The 23,748-nt window shown below is 42.3% G+C and overlaps 1 protein-coding gene across 2 annotated transcripts in view; it reads left to right on the top strand.

Annotated features, from left to right (window-relative positions):
- Positions 1-23,748, top strand: part of MAGI3 (membrane associated guanylate kinase, WW and PDZ domain containing 3) — a 174,503-nt gene that overhangs the window by 129,969 nt on the left and 20,786 nt on the right. For both annotated transcript variants that reach the window (XM_054564976.1, XM_054564977.1), the window contains exons 7-14: positions 4,200-4,257; positions 8,303-8,397; positions 10,997-11,185; positions 13,515-14,120; positions 15,320-15,351; positions 17,632-17,788; positions 19,812-19,903; positions 21,782-21,974. In XM_054564976.1, coding sequence (XP_054420951.1) covers positions 4,200-4,257; positions 8,303-8,397; positions 10,997-11,185; positions 13,515-14,120; positions 15,320-15,351; positions 17,632-17,788; positions 19,812-19,903; positions 21,782-21,974 — 1,422 coding nt within the window. The remainder of the gene's footprint in view (positions 1-4,199; positions 4,258-8,302; positions 8,398-10,996; positions 11,186-13,514; positions 14,121-15,319; positions 15,352-17,631; positions 17,789-19,811; positions 19,904-21,781; positions 21,975-23,748) is intronic.

The following is a 23,748-nucleotide window of genomic DNA, read 5'->3' as shown; positions in this document are numbered from 1 at the left end:
CAAAATACAGTAAGTGTTTGGAGGGCGGGGAGGGAGGAAGGAAGGAAAGAAGCTGCTCCATCCCCCAGATTGTCGTGGTCATCCTTCTTGATGGAGTTCTGGCTGAGGCGATAAATAACAAGCCTGTCTCCACTCACCTGTTCAGAGGCAAAAGAGAATGAAAACACAGGAAACAGAAATGAGGTTAGAATGCCACTGATGAGCGGACCGGCGCAGCTTTGGCTCTGCGTCTGTGTGGACTCACTCACGCTTTTCCCTGCAGGAGGCAGACGCCTGTGGCCTCTGTGCCCAGCGGCAGGCCCCGCCCACGAGGCAGGCCTGGGGACACCCAGGCAGATTGCTGCACTAGGCCTTGCTATACGTGTGTCTGTCTGCTAAATTCCGCTGAATCCAAATTCATACCTTCTTCCTCTTCCCACAGCTAGTTCATAGTAGACATTTAATGAATATTTGACGGCTTATTTTATTTTTATCACGTTCATGCCAGAAGAGCCATTAACCTGGGAATTACCTTGGCCTCCTCCCTCAGATCTTCACGTTGATCATGGAGCCCAATTGCTGTGACTTCCTTGTCTCTGTTACCCGTTCTTTCTTTCCATTCCCACGGCCACCGCCCTATCTCCGGCCTTCATAATTTCTTATCTAGGCTATTAATGATTTTCTTTATTTGTCTGCCTTTATTTTCACTCCATTTCATCCTCTGCAACTGCTGCCCGTAATCTTTCTCAAATGTAAATTTAATCATAACACAGTCCAGCTTAATCAGTTCCATCACCATCAAAACAAAGGTCAAACTCCTTCCATGGCACTCCAGGTGTGTGCTTGCTTATAAGAGAGCACCTCACGCATACCCTTCACTCCAGCCCAGGCCAATTATTTGTAATTACTGAAAATGCCAGGCATCCTTACGCCTCAGCGCTCTGGGGCCTGTCTGGATGGCCGCCCCTCCCCCACCCTGGGTCACCCTTTAAGGCTGCCCAAACGTCACCCTCCTTCAGAAGGCTTTCCTGGTAGTGCCTCTCACCAGGCAATTGGTGTCATTCTTTTGCACTGCCCCCCAAAAGTCTGTGTTTAATCTTCATTTTATTGTTTATCTCTTCCATCTTCCCATTTAGACTGACCTACTGGGGGTCAAGAATTTTGTTTCCTTTTTTAAAAAACTTTTTGAAAAATTTATTGATTTGGTGTTCCACTTATAGATGCATTCATTGGTTGCTGCTTGTAGGTGCCCTGATTGGGGATCAAACTTGCAACCTTGGCATGTTGGACAATGCTCCAACCAACTGAGCTACCCATCCAGGGCCAAGAATTGTGTTTCTAATTTTAGTTTTGCATAAGGAAGGAAAGAGGAGGAAGAAAAGGAAGGGAGAAAGGAAAAAAGGAAGAAAAAAGGAAATCGGTGAAGGAATTGACCCACTGGATAGTATATAAAATTGCTAGGTATTTTAGTCTTGCTTTTATTGCTTGCTTTTATTTAAATGGACAAATTATCACTTCTTTCTCCGTATTAAATCTGGCCTGCCAAAACACTGGCAACGGCATCACTCACTGGTAAGACTTTATGGTGACTCCTTAAAGTAACTCACAAGGTAAAGGATCAGTTTCACTCTCCTAAAGAGAGGGCTGTACTTTATCTGTTAGTTGCCCGTTGCTTTAAGTGTCAACTAAAATGCTGAATTAATTTCCAAGTTAACTCTAAAGTATATTTATGTCGATCTTTTATCCTTATTAAGCAGTAATACATTCTTTTTAGTGAAGTTTTCAGATAGCAAATGGGATGTTTTGCCCATCTCTATAGTTCCTTCGATTTTTCCAAACTTCTCTACAGACAAAGGGTAATCAATCCAGTTGTGTGAGGTTGTAGAATTCATCTTTACATAGTACCATTCAGTTCCCATGCTAGTTGAAGAAAATTTCTATTAAAAGGAAAATCCTTTTCCTTTCATGGAAGATCCTTAATGATAATGCCTTGGTAATGTTACTATAGAATAGCTCTGCCCTGGTAGGTAGCTCAGTTAGTTAGAGCGTCATTCTGCTGCACCAAGGCTGTGGGTTCAATCTCTGGTCAGGGCACATATAAGAGTCAACCAGTGAGTGCATAAATAAGAGGAACAACAAATCTATGTCTCTCTCTCTCTCTCTCTCAAATCAATAAATTTAAAAATATATATAATTATAGAACATTTTTACAAATATAATTCAACAAATACTGTTATCCAAGTAACAGTTGCTTGGTCATAAATATTGTTCCTGGTTAATTGGCGGTGGTTTGTTTCATAGCTGTGGAGGATCAAAGTGAACTGAAATGTTTCTCAATTCTTCTATTCTGTTTTCACCCATAGTTACTTTCCAGTTAGTCTCATCTTTTCCACCTCAGACATTTCAACCTGGTTTTTCAAAGGAAAACCATAAAGCCTCACCAGGGTTCAAAACCACCCATCACCCCGCTGCCTCCCCCCCGCCCCCCGCCCACGTACACACACACGAAGAAAATACGCTGGAAAAAGGGGATGGATGGAGGTGACTGAGATTTTTTCATCAAGAGCCTAGTCATCTACGGTCTCCTTTTATTCTGAACGTGGAATAATACTTCTTGGAGCGTAAGAGATTGCATAGCTTGTTAGGTTCATTATAGTGGAATTTTTACTGATTAAGTTGATATCATAATCGGCTAAATGATATAACATTAACAAATCTTTTGCTACACTGCAGACTATTTTCTGTCTGCCATACCCTGTATGTGTATACTCTCATGTGTGTGCTTTAGCGTAGCAGAAAAACACTCTAAAAGGAATTGAAAATAAAAGTGGGGGCTCATCATAGGGCGCAACTGTGGGTCTGTTGAAAATTCCTTCTTGCTGGGCTCCTATGTGTAATAGACAGCACTAAAGCCACCTGCTAGGAACACTTCTGCCAACCTAATCCGTGTCTGACTAATGAAATGATTCTTGAGAAAACAGAGTGGGAGAGAAAAGAGGATTCTTTCTTGACAGAGTCGGTTTATGTTGGAAAAATCTTCAGTATTTTTGGTTATATGTTACAGGTCAGTTACTGGGAATAAATAGTATATTATGATCCTATGTAAGCTATTTCTTTGCTACTACACACAAATATGGATTCTATACAAGACACTATGGTAGTTAAATAAAATTTCCTTCAGATATTCAGACCAAGTTAATGCAAGGGAAAGTAGGTATTTTGTTTGATTTTAAGCAAATCTAGGTTGCCCACTTGAAATGGCAAAAATCCAAGGCTGGACTTTCCTTTGGGGAGAAGTGGGTCAGAATATAATAGAAATAACTGGCAGATCTTACGTATCATAGTGAAAACTTCAGTGAGCAGCTGCTGCTTGAACTGGCTGCAGGATAAGCGTGTCTCATGTCAGCGTCACCAGGCTTTTTAAATGAAAGAGCGACAGTGGCTCTCTCTGCCCGTCCGTAGTTCCAGTGTCTGCGGTTTCCATTGCCTGTGGACAACCATGGTCTGAAAGTATTAAATGGGAAATTCCAGAAATACACAATTCATAAGTTTTAAATCGCGCATTGTTCTAAGTAGCGTGATGAAATCTCGCATTGTCCTGCACTGTCCGGCCCAGGACCTGACTCCTCCCTTGGTCCAGCGCATCCACACTGCATACACCCCCACCCATTAGCCACATAATAGCCGTCCAGGTTATGGTGTCGACTGTCCCACTACGGAACGGCTTGCGTTCAAGTCACCCTTGTTTTCCTCAATAATGGCCCGAAAGGGCACAAGATGCTGACAGTTCAGAGATGCCAAAGAGAAACCATGAAGTGCTTTTTTAAGTGAAAAGGTATGTATGTGTAGAAAAAAACAGCAAAAATAGAGTTCGGTACTGTCTGCAGTTTCAGGCATCACTGGGGGTCTTGGAATGTATCCCTTAAGGAGAAGGAGGGACTTACTCTATGCCAGGTGATTTTTTTAAAGGATTAGTATTTTTATGGCTTGTGATTCAGATAAACACCCTTGAGTTTAATGTCATCTTATGTTCTGAGGTTCAAATGACTTGCTGAGACTCCCTGGCTCTTGAAGAAGCCACCCAGACTCAAACCGTTGGCCCTTTGAAAATGAGCCCTCAGCTTTCTGTCTCCCACATATTTAAATTCACTCGTTGGCAAATTCTCTTCTGTCGGTTTTTGAATCTGGCAGTTCATTCAGTTCTTTCTTTTCTTTTCCAGAACTTCCTTATGGCTGGGAGAAAATAGAGGACCCTCAGTATGGGACATACTACGTTGAGTAAGTTTGTTATCCCAGGTGCCGCTCTCCCGAATGCGCTGCTCTCATTGCTCAGCTTTAGGGAACACCGAGTGCTGCTTCCTGCGTTGCGGTCCAGCTTTGACGGTGTCCCCGGGGCAGGGGGGCGGGGGGGGGGGATGAGAGGGCGGGGCCTGAGCAGTCACCTCCTGACTCCGGCTTCCGGGAAGCTAGAGGGCAGTTGGGGGTGATGAATAGCTGGAGACGTCATCGTCACTACTGCAGCCTCTAACGGAAAGGTGGTGGGTGGAGAACTGTGACATGCGAACTCTGAAGGTCACTTCCAACACTAACACCGTTCGGTTCCGAAAACAGTGAAAGAACTTGAAGGTCAGTGTATCATAGGATCCAAAATTCTGAAGTATATGATTAAAAGTGTTCTCTCTTTTAAGGAGTTGAATCAAGGAAAACTTAGTAGTTTTGGGGGGATGAGTGAAAGCTGCTTCTTACGCAGCTGGTATGGTCACATTTAAACAAATATATGTTGGTTGGCATGAAACACCAAACATCTGCCTTCGTCAGCCAGAGAAATTAAGATAACATCAGCATCTAATTTTTCTTTCCCTTTTCTTCATTTATCAAATTGCTACATTGTTATGATCATTGAGGTTGCATTCCTTCCAAATGCTATAGATACAATTTTGACCTCCAGCATCTAGTACCAGACTAGTAATTGCATCAGAAATGTTACTGTTTCCCTGGAAACTAGGAGTCTGAACCTACTGCCTGGGTAGTGAAAGCAAAATGATATTGTTATCTGGGAAAAGTAGCAGACCTGAGAATCTTCTAGTTTTATGATTGCTTACTAATTTGTTATCATGTGTTGATGTAAACAAATTCCACTTCCTGGTATTTATCCTTAAAGAACCTCTGATGCCTGTTTGTAACTCGAGTCTATTCTAACGTGGGATTGTTCCTGGAGTCACTTCGCTTAGAGGGATTCTGGGAAATGCTTAAAAATGTAACTTGTACCCTAAGGAAATGACTCAGTAAGTTTGACCCTTAAATCTGTAACTTGTCAACGTCAATATTTTGGTTCCTTTGACAGGCTGTGCTCATTTTATTTCCATTGTGCTATTAAATATCTTGCTGATACTGTGATGTGAGAAGTATCCAGCAGCTCTTTGGCTATTTTTCTCTAATGTATATTTAGTTACAATAAAGAAACAAACATTTTTGAAGTCCAAAGAACATTTGAAAGCCAACCAAAAGGGTTTTGTGAGATTTTTTTTTTCTCCCTAGTAGTTTAGTCGATTTAAATTGGGCTTCAGTCAACTCTTATGCGCCACAGACACTTCTGAACATTTCTGAGATAATGATTCTCATTCTCTTATTGTCCATCCTAAATGAGTTTGAATACGTGGTCCAGAGGTGAAAGTCATTTGCCTGTTACAAACTCTTGGGCTAAATGATGTGGTTCTCATTAAACAAGGCTATAATAGCGAAGCAACTTGAGGGCAAACCCCGAAGTGACCTGCTCCCAGCTGCCACCGAGGTACGTGGAATAGCCGACATGAGCAGCAGCAGCCACAGGATTTGGTCTGATTGTTCCCAGAACGAGCTCATTTTACAGGCGGATAATTTATTAGATTAAGAAAGAGCAGGCTGTACTCAAGATGCACATGAGTGTGGAGTCAGCTGAGCTGTGGAATGTGGCTGCCATCCCAGATTGGTTAGCTCTGGAATTGCGACCACAGAAATCCGCAGCGAGTTTGCTGATGGAGATAAAAAGCTGTTGCTTGAATGGCTACTCTTTGGCTCTCTCAGTTTGTCAAACCAGATGGCACGCTGATTGCTTTTGGCAGGAGCCTGGTAGTAGTAACGCTGACTGCAGTGGCAGTGTTTCTTTGTGAGTATTTATTTCCGAGTCTGAGATTCTGAAATGGATTAATTTATTTTTGAAAATAAAATTGTTCCAAAAATTTAATGGCAGGCCTTGTAGAAGAATGCCTACATCAGGAACATTGTCCTGTTGTATTGCATTAACTGTCTTGGTGCACTTTGGTAACCAAGAGAAGATACACATCTGCTTTAATATCTCAGATTCTTCATAAAAGAATAATGGCTTTGTTTGCTGAGGTGAATTTTTAAAATCCATAGAGTACACAGAAAACTTTTAACACAGATGAGATTCCAAATTATAGAAATATATTTAATCATGCTTGTTTGCTACCCTTAATTTTTCTGATCATCTTTAATCTCCTTTTCTTTGCATAGCTAGTTATACAGAAAACAAAATCTGTTACATTTTAACAACATTGTAAATGCAGGTAGCTAAATGAAACCGAGAGTGTTTTTACTTCTTTGTTTTGTTTTTGGGCAGCATTGTCATCCAGGTGGTCTAAGGTGGCAGATGCAGTTCCTTTACTATGCTCTTTCTTTTGTCAAAGAATTTTCAGGAAAAAGATTCCTCATTTGCATACTTCTATTCTCTTCTCCCACACTTTGCAAAGAGGATAGATACAAGTTGCTACTTTCTATGGTCTGATGTCTGGGGGGCAGAGTGAGTCATTCCAGCTCTAGGTGATGATGAGGGAGCCAAGGTCCTTACTAAATGGGTTTCTTCCTTTTTCTTTTTTTAAGTGTCAGTTTCTAGTTGTTCTATTTTCTTCAAGAATATGAAAATGTCAGTATTTAATGAATAACTTTAAAAATAGCACTGAGCTGAACACAATGATCTTCATTTTCGCAGCAGGTCGAACAGTTAACTCAGTTGGTAAGGTGCCCCTCGCAGCCAGAAGCAGGAGCGTCCTTGAGTATTCGTGACATCAGAGCCCAGAATTGTCAGGCAGAACCTTCCGTCTTTAGCTCTGAAACGTAGTAACTGCATCAGCCTCAGGGCTCTCCAGACGCGACACGAAGGAGAAGCCTAGCAGCTGCCCCCTCCGCCGCCACCGCCACCATTAATGTTCACAAATGGCAAAGGAATTATTCATGCTGTGTGGCTATGCCTGTGCAGATTTTGTAATACTCAGCCCATGTAAAGACAGTCATAACCTGAAATTCTGTCGGCTTGATCTTTGTTGGCGTTCAGGAACGTCACTTTTTGAAAAATGGATTCTGCTGGAAAGTGCCTGTCCTTCGGCTGAAACCCATTTGCGCTTTGCAAGTGCTGGAGTATCATTCCCATTGCTTCTGCGTGAGGCCTATTTGTGGCCCTAAACATCTTGCCCAGCAGTTGCGTCCTTAGCCTGCGGCCAGCAGACCGACCTGCCGGGGCAGCCCCGGCCCTGTCCCTCGGCAGCGCGCACGCCAGCCCGGAGGGTCCTGGCTGCGCCTGGCTGATCGCTTGCCCTCTCTGTTCCCTCCTCTCCGCCTTCCCCCGCAGGCCCGTGTGCTTTCCAGGTCAATTGCAAGTGCCCCCAAATCAGAAATATCAGTTAAACTTATGTTATAATTATGTAATTCATTTAATCATTATATAATTAAGAAGAAATTTAAGTGTGGAAGAGTCGTTCTCTAAGAATGTAATTTGATAAAAGCAAACCTCTTTCTTGCTGCTAAATTGATGTGGGCGACTCAGTGGAAAATAGTAAAATTCTAGAAGGCTTCTGTACTCGGATTTCTTCAAAAGTGTCTTTATAGCTGCTTCTTTTTAGAGAAATGTAACACCCTCTGACTGTTAACTACCTTTGTCTAAAAGTTACCAACAGTTCTGGTTGTATTAGCTATGAAGGCTTCCTTCTCCTGCAGTTTTTTTAATATATATATTTGGACTCAAACTTGGTTTTTGTTTTCATGTGCCTTTATTTATATCTTATTTGAGGTTTTTTCCCCTCTCGCCCTACATTTATGAAGAAGCTGTCATGATTGCTTCAGCAGCTTCGACTTCTAGGCATCACCTCTGGGCTCTCCTTTAGTTGCCAAAAGCCCCTCCCTCGGCGATGTGTCAGCTGCTCTGTGTCCCGCGCCTAAAGATCCGAACCTGCCCCTTACACTGTGGGGGTGGCATGGTCTGATGGTCAGTTTTAAAATAATGTAACTCTTTCATCTTCAACTGAAATGCATGTTTTTCTACACTTTACAGCCACCTTAACCAGAAAACCCAGTTTGAAAATCCAGTGGAGGAAGCCAAAAGGAGAAAGCAGTCAGGACAGGCTGATACGGGGTCTGCAAAACCAGGTAGGAGTTTTCCTAACTGGTGAGATTTATATACTGAATGAATGAAAAGTGGCTTCAAGCTTTTCATTCTTGGGGCTCTGAAATTCAACAGAGAATGTCTAATTTTTGTCACTGTAAAGATGGCACTAATCTTAATAGCACATTGGAATGTTTGAGAATGCTGACACTTTTCCCATGCTGTGTGAAATTGCTGGGCGAAGGGACTGAAGAGCTTCGTTACGGACTTGAGGATCTGAAGACGGCTTTGTTTCCTGCTGTTTCAGGCCAGGCCCGTGTTGGAGTTCTCATTCATCATGAGCGTCTCCCAAGTTAACGGCTTAGGTTTGATACCAGCAACCATTCAGGTTTCTTCATTAACTGATAGGAAGAAATGCTAAATAAATCCATCATATTATTTGCCTCTCAAATGGGATGGTATTAACATTTGGGAAACATTTTTAAACTCAATAGGTTCTGAGATTTTAGTGAGCCTAGCCACGTGTATTTTGAAAAAACTGCCCAGCAGCTTCTTACATTCTGTTCATCCCTCTCCTTCTCCCCCTCCCCCATCATTAGTAACCATATTAACAGCCTATAGGGTCATATTGTAGTGACCGAGCAGACTCCCTACCTCTGTTGCCCATAAGAAAAACAGTCCCTTCTTACAGCTACTCTTCAAAAACGTAGTCCCCTCTCTTAAGTTTTGCATTTGATGTAGCAAATATTTTTACTTTAACAAATGTTTTTGAGCACCTAGCATATACCCAGCGCTTTGTTGGGAATATGGTGTTCAGAAGCGATCAGGCAGGTCTAGCCCTCAAGGGTTCACAGTCTAATGTAGGAAATGAACGGTTACAATAGACGATGGCAGGTGGCATCCTAGAATAGTAGTTAAATGTGCACGGGTGGAGCAGGCTTGGGTCCCAGCTGCGGTCACTTTGGGCGAGTGCCCTAAATTCTCTGTGCCTTTGCGTCCTTTATCGAAAAATAGGTAATAATATTCTTCTCTCCTAAAGCGGTTCGGAGTTGCAAATGAATATTCGGGAAGTGCTCACAATGTATCTGGCAGTCGGTGACAAATGAGCGATGCCTTTCCTGTTATTAACAGAGACGTACAAGGTGGCAGGCGATGGCATAAAGCAGGGGCGCTCAGCTCTGCCGAGGTGGAGAAAGTCACAGGGGCCGAGGCTCTTGCGAAGCGGGGGGCCTGTCGCTTTTGAACGGGGCCTTGAAGGATCAGGAAAAGTTAAATCAGAGAGGTCAAAACTTTACAAGACGTGCTTGTTCGCAGCAACATTATTCATCGCGGCCAAAAGGTGGAAATAGCTCACATGGCTGTCATCTGACCAGTGGATGGATGGCATGTGCTCTGTCCATGCAGTGGAATATTACCTGGCACGGAAAAGAAATAAAGCACTAACACATGCTGCCGCACAAATGAACCTCAAAAATATTACGGGAAGTAAAAGAAGCCACTCAAAAGACCACATATTATATGATTCCATTTGTGTGAAGTACACAGACTGGGCACCTCTGCAGAGAGGTAGGCCAGTGACTGCGTGAGATCGGCAGTAGGTCAGGCTGGGAAGAAAGCGGAGTGACTGCCGATGGGCCCGGGGATTTCTTTTTTGAGGAAAGAGAAATTTTTCTAAAATTAGATTGTGGTGATGGTTGAACAGCACCGACTTGTACACTTGAAGTGGCTGATTTCTGTCGTATGCGAATTTTATCTCAGTAGAACTGTTAAAAAATATTTGGCAGCAAAATTTAAACCATCTTTTAAAAAGTTAATTTAAACAGTGCTTTGTAAATTCTAAATCTGTCCCTTTTGGTCCTCTTGGGGTTTTCAGAAGCGCCCCAATGGCAGCAGCCATCACGGGGCAGCGTGGGGTGCGGGGAGGTCCTGGGGACAGGAAGGGAGGCGTCCTCTGCAAATGTGGACCGGTTTCAGTTCTGGGACCGTCTGAGGAAATCGCTAAAAATAGGCTTGCCAGTGGAGTTGTGCTTTTTTCTTCCTAAAGCACCCACTAAACATAAGGCAAAGAAACAGGAAGCTATTTCCTGCATTTAGGGATTCTCTTGTCCCATCAGATGTCAAGTGAAGGCTGCGGAAAGCCTGGGCTGTGCGTTATAAGCAGCCCTGCACGCGGCCTTTCCCGTCGGTGTGTAACGGTGGTCTTCACCGTCCTAGCGCCGTGTTCCCACGCACCGCGGCTCAGTGGGTGCTTACTCAAGGGAAAGGCACAGTGGAGTGAGTGCCCCTGGTTTTCAGGAGTTTAACAATAGTCCTGATAAGGGACTCCTTGGGGGAAGAGAAAGTAAGTACAAACAAGGCAATGAGGAGGAGAAAAAGGTAGGTGCTTTTACCTTTCAAATAACATGGAAGAGTCCTCGGAAAGAGAAATGACTCACTTGCTAAGTTTTTTTAGTTTTTTACCAGTGATTTACTCATAGTTTATGAATTTAAATTCTAACTGTACCATAGCATTACAGTCTCTATTTTTTCCTTCTTTGTGGTTCGTTATGTTTAAGTTATGTAGACATTCTTAAATATTGCCATCAAGGACCATTTTCATTGTCACAATTTTTGTTCTCAAACCCATTTCTCATTTTGGCACAGATATGGAAAAATCCCACTTTACTCGAGATCCGTCCCAACTTAAAGGTGTCCTCGTTCGAGCAGCATTGAAAAAAAGCGCAATGGGATTTGGTTTCACCATTATCGGTGGAGACAGGCCTGATGAGTTCCTGCAGGTGAAAAATGTGCTGAAAGATGGTCCTGCCGCTCAGGATGGGAAAATTGCACCGGGTAAGCAATTTTTCAGAGTGACTTGAAGAACAGTGATGCTGTAACAAAATTTAGAGTTAAGGGACACACACGCGCGCGTGCACGCGCATATATAATAAATATATATGTATACATATTCTGGATATTACACTCCATCCCCATTAGCCTCTGGGGCACCACCCCATTAAAAATAATTTAAGCATTTTTAAATTTCTGTAGCAAAAATGTATGAATAAGTATATAATAAATTCTAGAAATAACATCAACATATAGGTATACGTTATATTAAATATATAATTTTAGAGAGAGAGAGAAAGAACTAAATTGTACAAATGAAGGAGATTTCTGTGTTAAAATAGTTTATCCTTTAAATTAGATAACGTAACCAGTTTTGAGGGAGGGCCGTCTTTACAAATAAGTGGGAACGGAAAAGGCATTAAATTTATCAATTTTTGAATAGTTTGTTTAATTTTGAGAGAACTCTTTGGCTGTACTACGCTAAGGATTTATGAACCATCTCAGAAAACTACTTGATTGTTTGGTTTTCTTTGACTACGTAGGGGTATTTTTAGAGCTATTTAACATTGACCTATCATCTTTATTTGAAAAATGATCCATTGTTATGTTTATAGCGACACCAAACATGTCACCCAGTTTTCTCCCAAGTTTTTTTGTTTTTTTCCTTAGTCTCACTGGTTGTGAGTAAAATTAAGCAGCTATATGAAGAATGATAGATATGCATATTACCATTTTTATGGAGCTGTATTAATTTTGTCTTTTCTATAGTTTTCCTAACTTCATAATTTCTAGAAATTTGTAAATGGCTGACAGTGTTTAGAGCAGAGGGGAAGTTCAAGATCAATTACCAATTATGAAGGAAGTTTAAATACTTTTTTCCAGGATGAGTTTAGTATTCCACTGAGGTTGCCTCTCGTGCTGTTTACTAGGCTTTTCTAATGCTCTGGTTCTTCACCTGCCATGTGAATTAATAGCCCGCGCTTGGACACTTCTGAAGTCGTAACACTTTTCATGGTAGATATCGGCTTATTTCCAGTTAGGGTATGGGATCTTTCAAATTATGCTTTCCTGTGTAAGTAATAGAAATATAAAGCAAGGAAACTTAATCAAAAGTTATATTTATAAAGATAATTATTTTTAGCCCTCTTCTATTACATTATAAAATAAACTCTAGAGATTAAAGTTAATAAGGTTTTTTTTATGTTCTCAATTTTGACTTTTGGAACATTTTGTCCATGAAACACATCTCATAGCTATTATATATGCTGTTGGGATTTTACAATATTCAGGTTTGTCTAAAATTATCTAATTTGCAGAGCAATACAATACTTCCATGAAAATGCTGGGATTTTAATCAGGGGAGGAAAAGTCAAAATTTTGTTTCTAATGAATCTAATTTCTGTATCTTCTTTGATTATGAAAGAAATTTCCACAGACTAATGTTTTTAAATATGTTGATTTTTCTAAAGCCTACATGCAATCAGAAGAAATTAAAGTACCTCTATTTGGCAATTAATTAATTGGCAATTTAATTAATTATATTCGGATAAAAGCAGCAAATGGATGAGACAGCAGAGGACAAATTTTAAAAGTTAAGGCTGTGTTAAAAAAGCACAGCTGATGAATGTCAAGTGGTAATGGTCATAATAATGTAAAATTAGGGAAGCAAAACCAACTTTTACAAGATTAATTTAGCTGACTTTTCAGTGTCTTAATATAGTCTTTGTTTTTGTTGAATTTTTTGTCACTTGTTTCTCCTTGTGAAATCTGAATTACAACAAATTGATACCCTAGAAAAAGAAGGGTGCTAAAAGAAAATATATTCATAACAACGTTATTCTAATCTTTAGCCCTACATTATGAATTTTTAATTACATCTTAGTGGCTTCTTAAAAGTCAAGAAACAAGGTGTATTTAAAGGTTACCTTTTTGTACAAGTAGTCAGTAGGAGTTACTTGCTCCTCTTCTATGTACTGAATACCTACTACCACGTACTTAGCTTGTACAGCCACATAGGTAGAACTCAGAGGATATACTAAGAATGATAATACAGATTTGCACTATTTTTAGCATGAATCCCTTGAGCTTGAGGTCATAATCCTTTGCTACAAAGATAATAAAGATTTATACATTTAGATATTCTTTCTGGAAAGGAGTTGCAGAGGGAGAACGACATGTCTGTGTTCAAACTCAGTAGTTAATGAACAGTAAGAGGTTTCCAGAATTCAAATTTAGATGCTAAATTTAAGTCAGTTTTGTGTCCCCCAACAACCACAAAAAAGTTAACTTATCTGGTGGTTTTCATATTATTAACACGATTATCTTTTACCAGGTGATGTCATTGTAGACATCAATGGCAACTGTGTCCTTGGTCACACCCACGCAGATGTTGTCCAGATGTTTCAGTTGGTGCCTGTCAATCAGTACGTTAACCTCACTTTATGCCGTGGTTATCCACTCCCGGATGACAACGAAGACCCCGTCGTGGACATGGTGGCTGCCACCCCTGTCATCAATGGACAGTCATTAACCAAGGGAGAGACTTGCGGGAACACACAGGACTTCAAGTCAGGAGCAGTGGTCCTGGACCAGAATGGGAAATCAGGACACATCTTGGTCAGTGACCGTCTCAATGGGCCGTCAGATTTGAGCGAGCAGAGAGCGTCCATGGCGTCGTCGGGCAGCTCCCAGCCTGAACTCGTGACGGTCCCTCTGATCAAGGGCCCTAAAGGCTTTGGGTTTGCCATTGCTGACAGCCCCACTGGACAGAAGGTGAAAATGATACTGGACAGCCAGTGGTGTCCGGGCCTGCGGAAAGGGGATATAATTAAGGAAATTTACCATCAGAATGTGCAGAATTTAACCCACCTCCAAGTGGTGGAGGTGCTAAAGCAGTTCCCAGTAGGAGCAGACGTGCCCTTGCTTATCTTACGAGGAGGTGAGTAAGCGCACAGCAGGGAAAGGCTTCGCTGTTCTTGCATTTATGTTTGTTGCTTGCCCCTCCTCACAGGTTCGATGTGTCTCCCTGCAGACCTGACTGGTCGTTCGTGGGCATTTCCCGGAAGGTTCTGCCTGCTTCCATAAGCAGGATCTTTTGCAGCAGATTCTTTAGTTACTGATGGTTTCATTCACATGCATGATGGATTTCTTTTCCTCTCTATTCTTTTAAAAATATGATTTATGGCTTTAATGGTAGAAGAGAGTCACACTGCGCAGTCGCATTGTGCTACTTCAGATGAAATATATTCTCTTATTTTCGTGTTCTCTGTTGATGACAACAGTAGAAATGGGCTCTTTCTGTCACTAGCACTTCGTCTGGACCTCCGTAAGGTGCCAAAGACGTTTGAGGGAGCCAGCTCTCTGTGAAGGGACAAAGTGTCGGATGTTGCGCTAATCTCTTCTGTAAGAGCAATCACGATAACCTGTGCTCGTAAAGCTTTTATCTTAAGCTCCAGTCCCTATCCACAAATGTTAATTAAACCTCACAGTGCTCATATAAGAGAAATATAATTTTTATTTTCCAAGGTCGTCAGCTGACATGAACTGCTCCCAGACATTAAAATTCAGGTCCAAGGACTGATCACAAAGTTTGCATTTTAATAGGCTTTCTTAAGTACATACCTATGAACGACTAGTACTTTAAAGAATAAAATCTGGCCCCAAAAAATGAGTAGTTTAACTTCATTGGGTTGTTTTGTGTTTTTTTTCCTTCTCATTTCTTCAAACGATTTTTGTTTCTTCCCCAGTGATATGGTGGAATATGCTCAGAGTAAAGAGAAAATTCTTTGCTAGGGCTGGAGGGTTATCCACAGTTTCTCAGATACAACAGAGACCAGTGTTTAGTGGCAGGCTGGACGTCGGTTTCTCCCTTGCTCCCTGTTTGTTCCACAGTATAGGGAGATAATGTTAATCTGTTTGAGTCTTTGGTTACCTTATCTATAAAATGGTAGTAACATTTATGCCTTCGGGTTGTCATAAAAATGGAATGAGATAAATTATGTATAATACCTGGCACAGGGGAGGTGTCAGAATTTACTGGCCTACTGAAAGGCAAAGCTAGTTTTATCTTAAATGCTGACGCTATTTGTAATCGGGAACTGCTTCCTCTGTTTTTAAAATGTGGCTTATTTTTTTAAGGTCCTCCTTCACCAACGAAAACTACAAAAATGGTGAGTATGCTGTGGGCCTCAAATGCTTCTTCCCAGCACAGTGAAAGGGATGCCCCAGCCCCCTGTGTCAGGAAAGCGCCCTGGGTCAGGACAGCCCCCTGCAGCGGTGACTGTGGCCCCCGTGGGAGAAGGCGGAGCCAGGTTGCCCTGGGCTTGTGTCAGACACTCAGAGGGAAGCGTGGGAGGCAGGAAAAGCCCGGTGGAGGAGAGATGTGCTCCCCTGGTTAGGTGTTGCTATTGGAGGGATACTAGAGACCCAAACTACCAATGAGCCTGTCCTCTAAACTAGCTGTTTCAACTGGTGCGCCGCAAGAGTTTTTAAAACCTGCAGTACCTGACCATTTAGTCGGGGGCACGGACCCCTTTTCCCTTCGACTGTCAAATCAAAAAAATGACAACAGCCAACACAACAGCAGCTGTCTGGAGTGAGTGAATCCAAATTGTACCTACTTTTTTTTTTCCAGATTGGCAAAAAATATGTTTTTTGGTGTGCTAGAGAATTTTAGTAATTAGTTTGTATGTGCTGTGTGATGAAAAAGATTGAAAGTCACTGCTCTAAACAGTAAAATGTGGGCACGCTGAAGTGCCTCCTCGAGGTCCTTTCTATGTGTTAAAGAAGAAACTTACATCTTCTCCTTGACGCCCAAAGGGGAGAGACGTGGCTGCCTCACGTAATTTCACGGGGTCTGTAACTACCCACATTTAGATTACACTCTCACATTTAGGACTGAACAAGACATTCTAGAGAACTGTGGTCTTCTGTGCCCAGTGTGCTTGTTACCAAAGTGATAGACTGTCAGACGAGAAACTATGTTTTCTTTGGCATTCTGAATAGCTGCATAGCCTACTTAAGGACCTGCATAGAGAATAAGACCTAAAAAAAAAAGGATGCACCAAATTAACACTGCTGTACGAGAAATGGTGTGAGGTGCACATGTGTAGCTGCTCAGGCAGCCACAATCACGTGGCTGGACAGACGGGACAGTTGCGCGTGAAATCCTGATCAGTTCTAGTTTGCTCGAGTTGGAGTCTATCATCTCACGCCTGAAGGATGTCGTCCATAAGCATGAACCACAGGTGACGAAAGGAAAGACTGTCACATGTAAAATGGATAAATTTTTGCCAGCCCAAATAGGACCCTCTGCAAATTTGCTGCTTTATGGAGAGAAACCCAGCACTTTTATGGACTGTACCACTTAGGTCCAGAGCGGACAGAATTTTCTTTCTTTTTTCCCAATTCGTTTAAATTGCACTGCAGTTTTGTACATTTCTCTGGTTCCTCTGGTTATCGTTCTTCCCTCCTGTGTGACCTTATCGATTTCATCGCGGGTGCCAGTGCAGCGTGGTGACCCCAATGCTTCCCAACTGACAGAAGCCCGGATGACCCTCACTGCTGGCAGAATCCCAGCGCATGCGGCCACGGGGAGGAGGCTGCTCCGAGCTCCCGCCACCTGCCTGGGTCTGGGTCTGGTTCCGGGTCAGCGAAGCGGCCCCCCCCTCCCCCGGGCCCTGCCCGCGCCCTGACGACCAGCTGCTCTCGCGACCCGTCCTGTCCGCGTGAATTATCACACACGCCTCTCATCCGCCTCTCCCCATGGTAACTCAGGACGGCGAGCTCTTCTCAAAACCCTATCTGTTTTCTCAGGGTGTTGGTTGGATTTCATTTTTAAGACATTTTGAAAGAACTCATTTTGCTTGAATGTTACTTTGCGCAAGTTCCATCTGAACTGGAAAACTGGGAAAATAAGCTCTGTCCTCATCCGATTGCCCGGCAGGCGTGCCCACCTCCTTGCGGCGTTTGACTTGGCCACGCAGCAGGTCTTCACAGGCGCAGCCGCATGACCTAAACTAGCATAGCGCTTCCTGTCGCGCTTGCTTAGCCGGGACGCTGCCCGCAGCGCCCTCCCCGGAGGCGGATTCGGCGGGGGGGCGGGGCTTGTCGCGGACTTTCTCGGACTCCTCCTGCTGCACTGAGGCACGCTGTTCTCAAAGGCACCTTGTGTCCCGTGACTTGCTGTTGGACAGCAGGGCAAGAGGGCTTACATGGAGCGCTAATTAAGGCCTTTCTGTTGACATCAGTATAAGCCTTTTCTAGTTTCAGTCAAACACGTTTTAGCCAAACACCGCAGACCATGGTCGGGAGCCCCTCCGACAGCGCAGCCATGAACGACCACCTCCGCCCCCGGAATCAGTTGACAAACGCAGCGTAGATGACCGTTCTATGAACTAATTGACCATCTGTTTTTTTAAACTACTAAGTAAGGCCCTTTTCCATTTCAGAAAACAGATAAAAAGGAAAATTCAGGAAGTTTGGAGGCCATAAATGAGCCCATCCCCCAGCCGATGCCTTTTCCGCCCAGCATTATCAGGTCAGGATCCCCGAAGCTGGACCCTTCTGAGGTCTACCTGAAATCTAAGACTTTGTATGAAGATAAACGTAAGTAGTTGTGGAATATTCCAGGGGAGCATGTGACAAAATAAATTTGAATTTTTTTAAACTGGGACCTTCCCATCTTTCAAAACCAGATTGAAATGTTCTTCCTTCATTCCCATTTTAACACGACTCTGGGCTTCTTCCATTCATATTCAACATTCATTCATTCACTTTTTTTTCAAAACCATGCATTAAATGCCTACTGTCCACCCAGCATCAAAGTCAGTAATGGGAATAAAGAGATAAATAAATAGGTTACGTAGGCCCTGCACCCAAAAAGACGATTAAACCTAGATGGAAAAAACAAATATGTAATCAAATAAGTGTGCAAATAGGTACACTTAAGCCTAGCAGGTGCAGTACAGAAGGATGGACAGCAGGAACCGAGTCCAAAGGCGGAAGTGGCCAGTTTTACCCCCAGGGCTAGTAGGAGTGATAGGCACAGCTTCATATGAGAAGTTAGGTTTTCTCCACATCTTCAAAGACAAATCTTTGCGAGGCAGGTAGAAGCGAAAGAAAGAGGGAATAATATTTGCACATCGGCCTTGCACAGCCTGGGTCCTGCGAGAGGTTCCGCTTGGCTGGATGTGGTTGTCACGGGAAACCAGGGGGCAGGAGCGGATTGTGGAGGGCCGACATCAGCCAGGGCAGTGATGGGGAGCCACGGAGCAGTTTTAACCCCAGGGACAGTATTGCTGGGTTGAGCTTCAGAAAGATTTTCTGGGCCGGGTATGGACGGGGATGAATCAGAGGGGTCTGCGACCTGAGGAGGAAGCCAAAGCGCAGGCACCTATGAGCTCCGGCCCACGGATGAGGGGAAGAGGGGGCGCACAGGGCAGAGGTTCAGACCTGCACTGATTACTTACTGATGCTAATCTTTTCCAAAGTAAAGTTGCGGATTGAAATAGGTTTGATTTTTTAAATGTATTTGTTTTTAAGAAAGATTTAAATTTACCTTGGAAAAGATGTACCCAGGTGGACATTTTCTATATAATTGACTTCATAGTTATTTAATCAATTGTAGATCTTTACCTTGATCATCCCAAGCCATGTTTAAAAAAGATGAAAATCAGGCAGAAGCACAGCGAAGTGATAATTCAAATTGGTAAAACTTCGGAGAATCCTTTTCTCCAGACTTCCCATTCATGGCTTGGTCCATTCTTAAACTTGTAATAAACTAGTCATCCCGTTGGGCCTCACCCATAAAGTAAATGAGCTGGACTCATGAGTCCTTTTATCTCTAAAGTTCTCCCTTTTTTCTTTCCAGTAAAGACTTCTTTCTTATAAGTAACATTAGTGTTTTCTCAGAGATCAGATTTTAGTGATAAAGTAATTTTCCTGACTTGATGTTCCGACAGATGTCCCCTTTTGGGGGGCCGGGCGGTGAGGGGCGGAAACCTGGGTCATGGGAATCAAGCGGAGTTTAACCCTCAGCTGTGTCACTTCCCTGCGGTGTGACACTCGCCCTCGGTTTCCCCAGCAAGGAAATGGGACTGAGAATAGTGTTAACTGTTGTTTACTGTCTTTTAAAATAATGTCATTTTGCAAAATGAGGTTCAGTAAGCAGCTCATGTGGGATGCTTTTCTAAAGCAAAGGTGTTAGGTTAGGAGAAGAATGAAGGTATTTTATGGGCTCTCTTCAGGATTTGCCCAAGTGTTAGTTTGGATAATCTGCACCTATCAATTACAGACTTAAATGGGATAATTCTCAATTTGACAATGTAGTATTGATCTGAGGGCATGAGAGGTTAGCGGCAGTGTAGTGCTGAACATGTGGACGAGAGGATAGATACCACTACAGGAATCTTGACACAGTTTTGTTTGGAACTCAAAGATTTATGGTTGACATTTTTTGGGGTGTTATATAGTCTTATGTAAATTTTTGCATCTCAGAAAGTTCTGAGGGTGTAGTTTATTGACCTCTATAATATTACCCTATAAATGTTGAACTTCGTTTTATTTTAATACTTCTGAAGTAAACCAAACTATTTGTTTATTTTTTAAAATATTTTCTGGTTCTCCTTAGCGCCAAACACCAAAGATCTGGACGTTTTTCTTCGGAAGCAGGAGTCGGGGTTTGGCTTCAGGGTCCTGGGCGGAGACGGACCTGACCAGTCTGTGAGTTTAAATGCTTTGGACTTGGCTCTTCCTGTTCAGGCCTTTAAGTAGCAGTTTGGTGGAATATGGTTTTTGTTGTTTTCTGTTTCGGTTGATTTAAAAAAAAAATATTTTGTTTTCTCCAACAGTTCCATTAATATGGAAGAATTGCATTTCTCTTAGTTTCGTAGTGCCTCAGTGAACTTGGGGCCGCTGAGGCTAAAACTGGAGGTGAAAACTGGATATGTCAGCTCTAACTTGAGCAGTAATTAATTTCTCTTTGTGCTTATTTTAAATTTTTATTTACTCTTGCCTTCATTAAACAAGTTTTAAGACATTTTGCTTTTCCAAGAAACCTATAATTCGAAACCCTGTTTACCACAGTCGCTGCACCTTCTGGATGTTCCATAAGCGCTTGGCGTGAGCCCTGAACATTATGCCACCTAATCCATATGATTTGCCATGTTAGTAACGGGTTGACATTTCTATGCTCAGTGTTTTGCATGCCATTTCATCTGTTGCCTCTGAAACTAGAAGAATATAAAATAATTATGTTTCTGTCCAGAAAGCACGAGGGCTATGCTTGCAGAGAATTTAAAATCTAGAATTTTATTTATACATGATTTTCACATAAAGTTAGAGAACAAATGTAGTGGGTAGTATATTTGAGTTTGCCCTTAATTTGAATGACAGAAGTAATGTGCTTTGTAGAATTTAAGAATATATTTAAGTTGGGTTTGGGGGGTGGGTATAATATCAGAATGACTACATTATTATCATGCTTGGAAGTTAGGTAACAATGATCTTTTCAAATGACAGGCTTCCTTCTATTTCTGAATAGAACGTTTGATTTCTATAGTATAAATGTGCACTAATGACTCATATTGGGTACAGTTAACACAGCTTCCCCCTCATAGGCCAGACATAAGGAACCTTGATTATTTCTGAAGGGAGAGATAGCTTCATTTTACTGCTTCCTATTTTTTTGGTACTCAGAGTGGTCACTTAGACATTTTAAGAATTTTTTTCAACAACTTGGGAGAGACCTTTGTCATAAATGTCCAGTTTTAGCCTCTCTGAAACCAGTTCCAACATTCATGATTGCCTTATTATAGAATTTTTTTTTTAATCCTCACTCAAAGATATGTTTATTGATCATGGAAGGAGAGAAAAAGAAACATCAATGTGACAGAGACACAGCGATTGGTTGCCTCCTGTACATGCCCTGACCGGGGATCGAACCCGCAACCGTGTGGTATACGGCACAAGGCTCCAAACGACTGCACCAGCTGGCCAGGGCTAATTATAGGATTTTAATTGCTGGCCAGCAGAATGACCTAGACATGTTCACCAAGATACAAGTGAGCCTTGGGCCACTCTGTTCTCTCAACGTAATGACTGCTTCAAGATTTAGGAACCAGAAATGCCGCTCTGTTTTATCCGCTGAACTTGTGCTGATAGCTGTGCGAGATGGCAGTGCTGTAAGAATTGTCCAGCCGCTGTGGACAGCATGTGAGGTTTTCATGATGGCAATAGACCTTACTTTATTTCAATAGCTACCCCATTGAATTGCATTTTCTGAGTTTAATGTCTTTGTTTTGTTGTAGAGATGGTGGCAGTTTTGTCAATTATTGAACAGCTTTGTATTTTCTATCTTCTTTGTCCTCAACCCAGAGGATCCGGAAGGGATGGTGTAGTGTGGTTATCGGAAGGGCCATTTTGGAGAACGGTCCTGTTCTAAGATATCCCCTCTCTAAAGCATGACTCTGTTCACGGCTGCACTGCGGAAATCTGTCGGTTTGCACAGGGCTGAGCCAAGAAGTCCTTCACTTAGTAGTCAGGGGTCTTAGTAGATCCTGGCGGACTCGTAGACCAACCTGTGCCTTGTCGTCCTGTCAGATCTACATCGGGGCCATCATCCCCCTGGGCGCAGCTGAGAAGGATGGCCGGCTCCGAGCAGCCGATGAGCTGATGTGCATCGATGGGATTCCTGTTAAAGGGAAGTCACACAAGCAAGTCCTGGACCTGATGACGACCGCTGCCCGCAACGGCCACGTGTTACTCACCGTCCGAAGGAAGATCTTCTGTGGCGGTAGGCAGACCCGTTCCTGCTCTGCTGGGTCACAAAAGGGACAGAGAGACTTAGCCCACCTTCTGTGTGGCTTTGCGGGTTGTTTTACATAAACTGCATTTTGCCATGTGTACTGCACACCTACGTTTTTGGCCCAAACGTTCAAGGAAAAAAACCTTTCATTTTAATTCTTTATTTCAATTATTTATCTATTTATTTATTTATTTATATTTAGAGACAAAACCGATTACCATATTCCAGGGTGTTATTTTGCATATGGATATGGTTATTGCTTTCTCAAGTTACACGTTTAATGCATTAGCATAAGTAAAAGAATCAAAAACATTCGTATAGATACGGAATTAGTACTACCCATGTATAATGTGTATCCTTATTTTCCCTCAAGAATTTGGGCAAAAAAGTGTACATTATATATGGAAAAATACAGTATTTTATGTTTAACTGTGTATGAGACAACCCACTTGGTGTGATGCAGGGCCTCATTGTGGAAGGTCTTGTCAGGTCAAACAGATTCAGAAATAATACTAATACTGTCAAAAAAGAGAAATCGGGGTCTTCCGTATTAAGACTATCGTCATATATTGATGAATTTACCAGGTTCAACCTGTTTTCTTAAAAACAAATACAAAGTTACTTGGTCATACTGAGGTGTCCCAATAACTAAGTATCAAAAGATTTTGGATTCTCGTGAAATCCTAAATATTTAGGAAACAGAATGTTCCCACTCGAGGAATAGTAGTATAATTCAATTTAACATTTATTGAGCACTTACTATGTCCCAGACAGATGGATTCTTTTATTTAACCTTTTCAACACTGTGATGTAATACTGTCAGTATCTAGTTTTACAGTTACAGGAAGGTTGGGAGACACATAACTGGTAGGTCGTAGGGCCAGGATTAATACGGGTGTTTAATTACACAGCTCAGGGTCCAAACTCTACACTCAGATACAAATCTCTCTTACATTTTTCTCATCAATAGCTTGTGAATATTAAACAGAAGTTTTTAGAAGAGAATTCTTGCCACTTAAAATTTGACAAAGCCAACCCTATAGCACAAGATGGGGAGCCCCCTGAAGGAAGGGGTAATGTCCATTCAGTCACTTGCTGGATCCCGGCCCTTAGAAGGCCTGCCTGGCACAGAGTGGACGTCAATAACTGTTCGTTGACGTAATGACTATTTGCGTTACTCTTTGAAAATGAAGGATGGTGCTTTGATTGCAACGTCCTTAGGAAAGCACTGCCTCTCTCCGTAAAGATCAGGCATTTGGAGACGCGTACAGATTTGTTGATGCAGTGTCGCCTTCCTTTGTTTATGCTGGAGTCAAGACATAGCTACACACAGTAAAAAATGGGATGTTTGACATTAGACAGTGGCTCTCTCCTGGGCAGCGTCCTGAGACGTTTGATCCTCATTTGATATTATTGCAGACATTTAGCTAATTCGTTCTAACCTGAAAGATACTAAAAAATCCTCAATTTTTCATTAATGATTGAATGTTGGTGACACTTTGTTGATAGTCAAAAACAGCCTCAGAAATAATATAGATTTTGAGCCAAAATAGATGCTACGCATGTGTATTCATCGATGGCAGCGTGTTGTAGTTGTTAATGATGATTTGTATTGACTTAGGGCACAAAATTTGCCTTTTAAAAAAATCAATTGGGATTAACTTGTATTGTTATTCCTCAAATTCTGATGTCATCCTTGGGGAAAAAGGCGCAGTTAACTGGCCATTTGCCAGCAGGGACCCCAGCAGGCCACGTCTGCCCC

Source organism: Pteronotus mesoamericanus, unplaced genomic scaffold (genome assembly GCF_021234165.1).
Source record: "Pteronotus mesoamericanus isolate MK-2021 breed Mesoamerican mustached bat unplaced genomic scaffold, CSHL_Meso_final scaffold_99, whole genome shotgun sequence".
In the NCBI taxonomy this organism is placed as follows: domain Eukaryota; kingdom Metazoa; phylum Chordata; class Mammalia; order Chiroptera; family Mormoopidae; genus Pteronotus; species Pteronotus mesoamericanus.
This window is presented reverse-complemented; position numbering and strand designations above follow the sequence as displayed.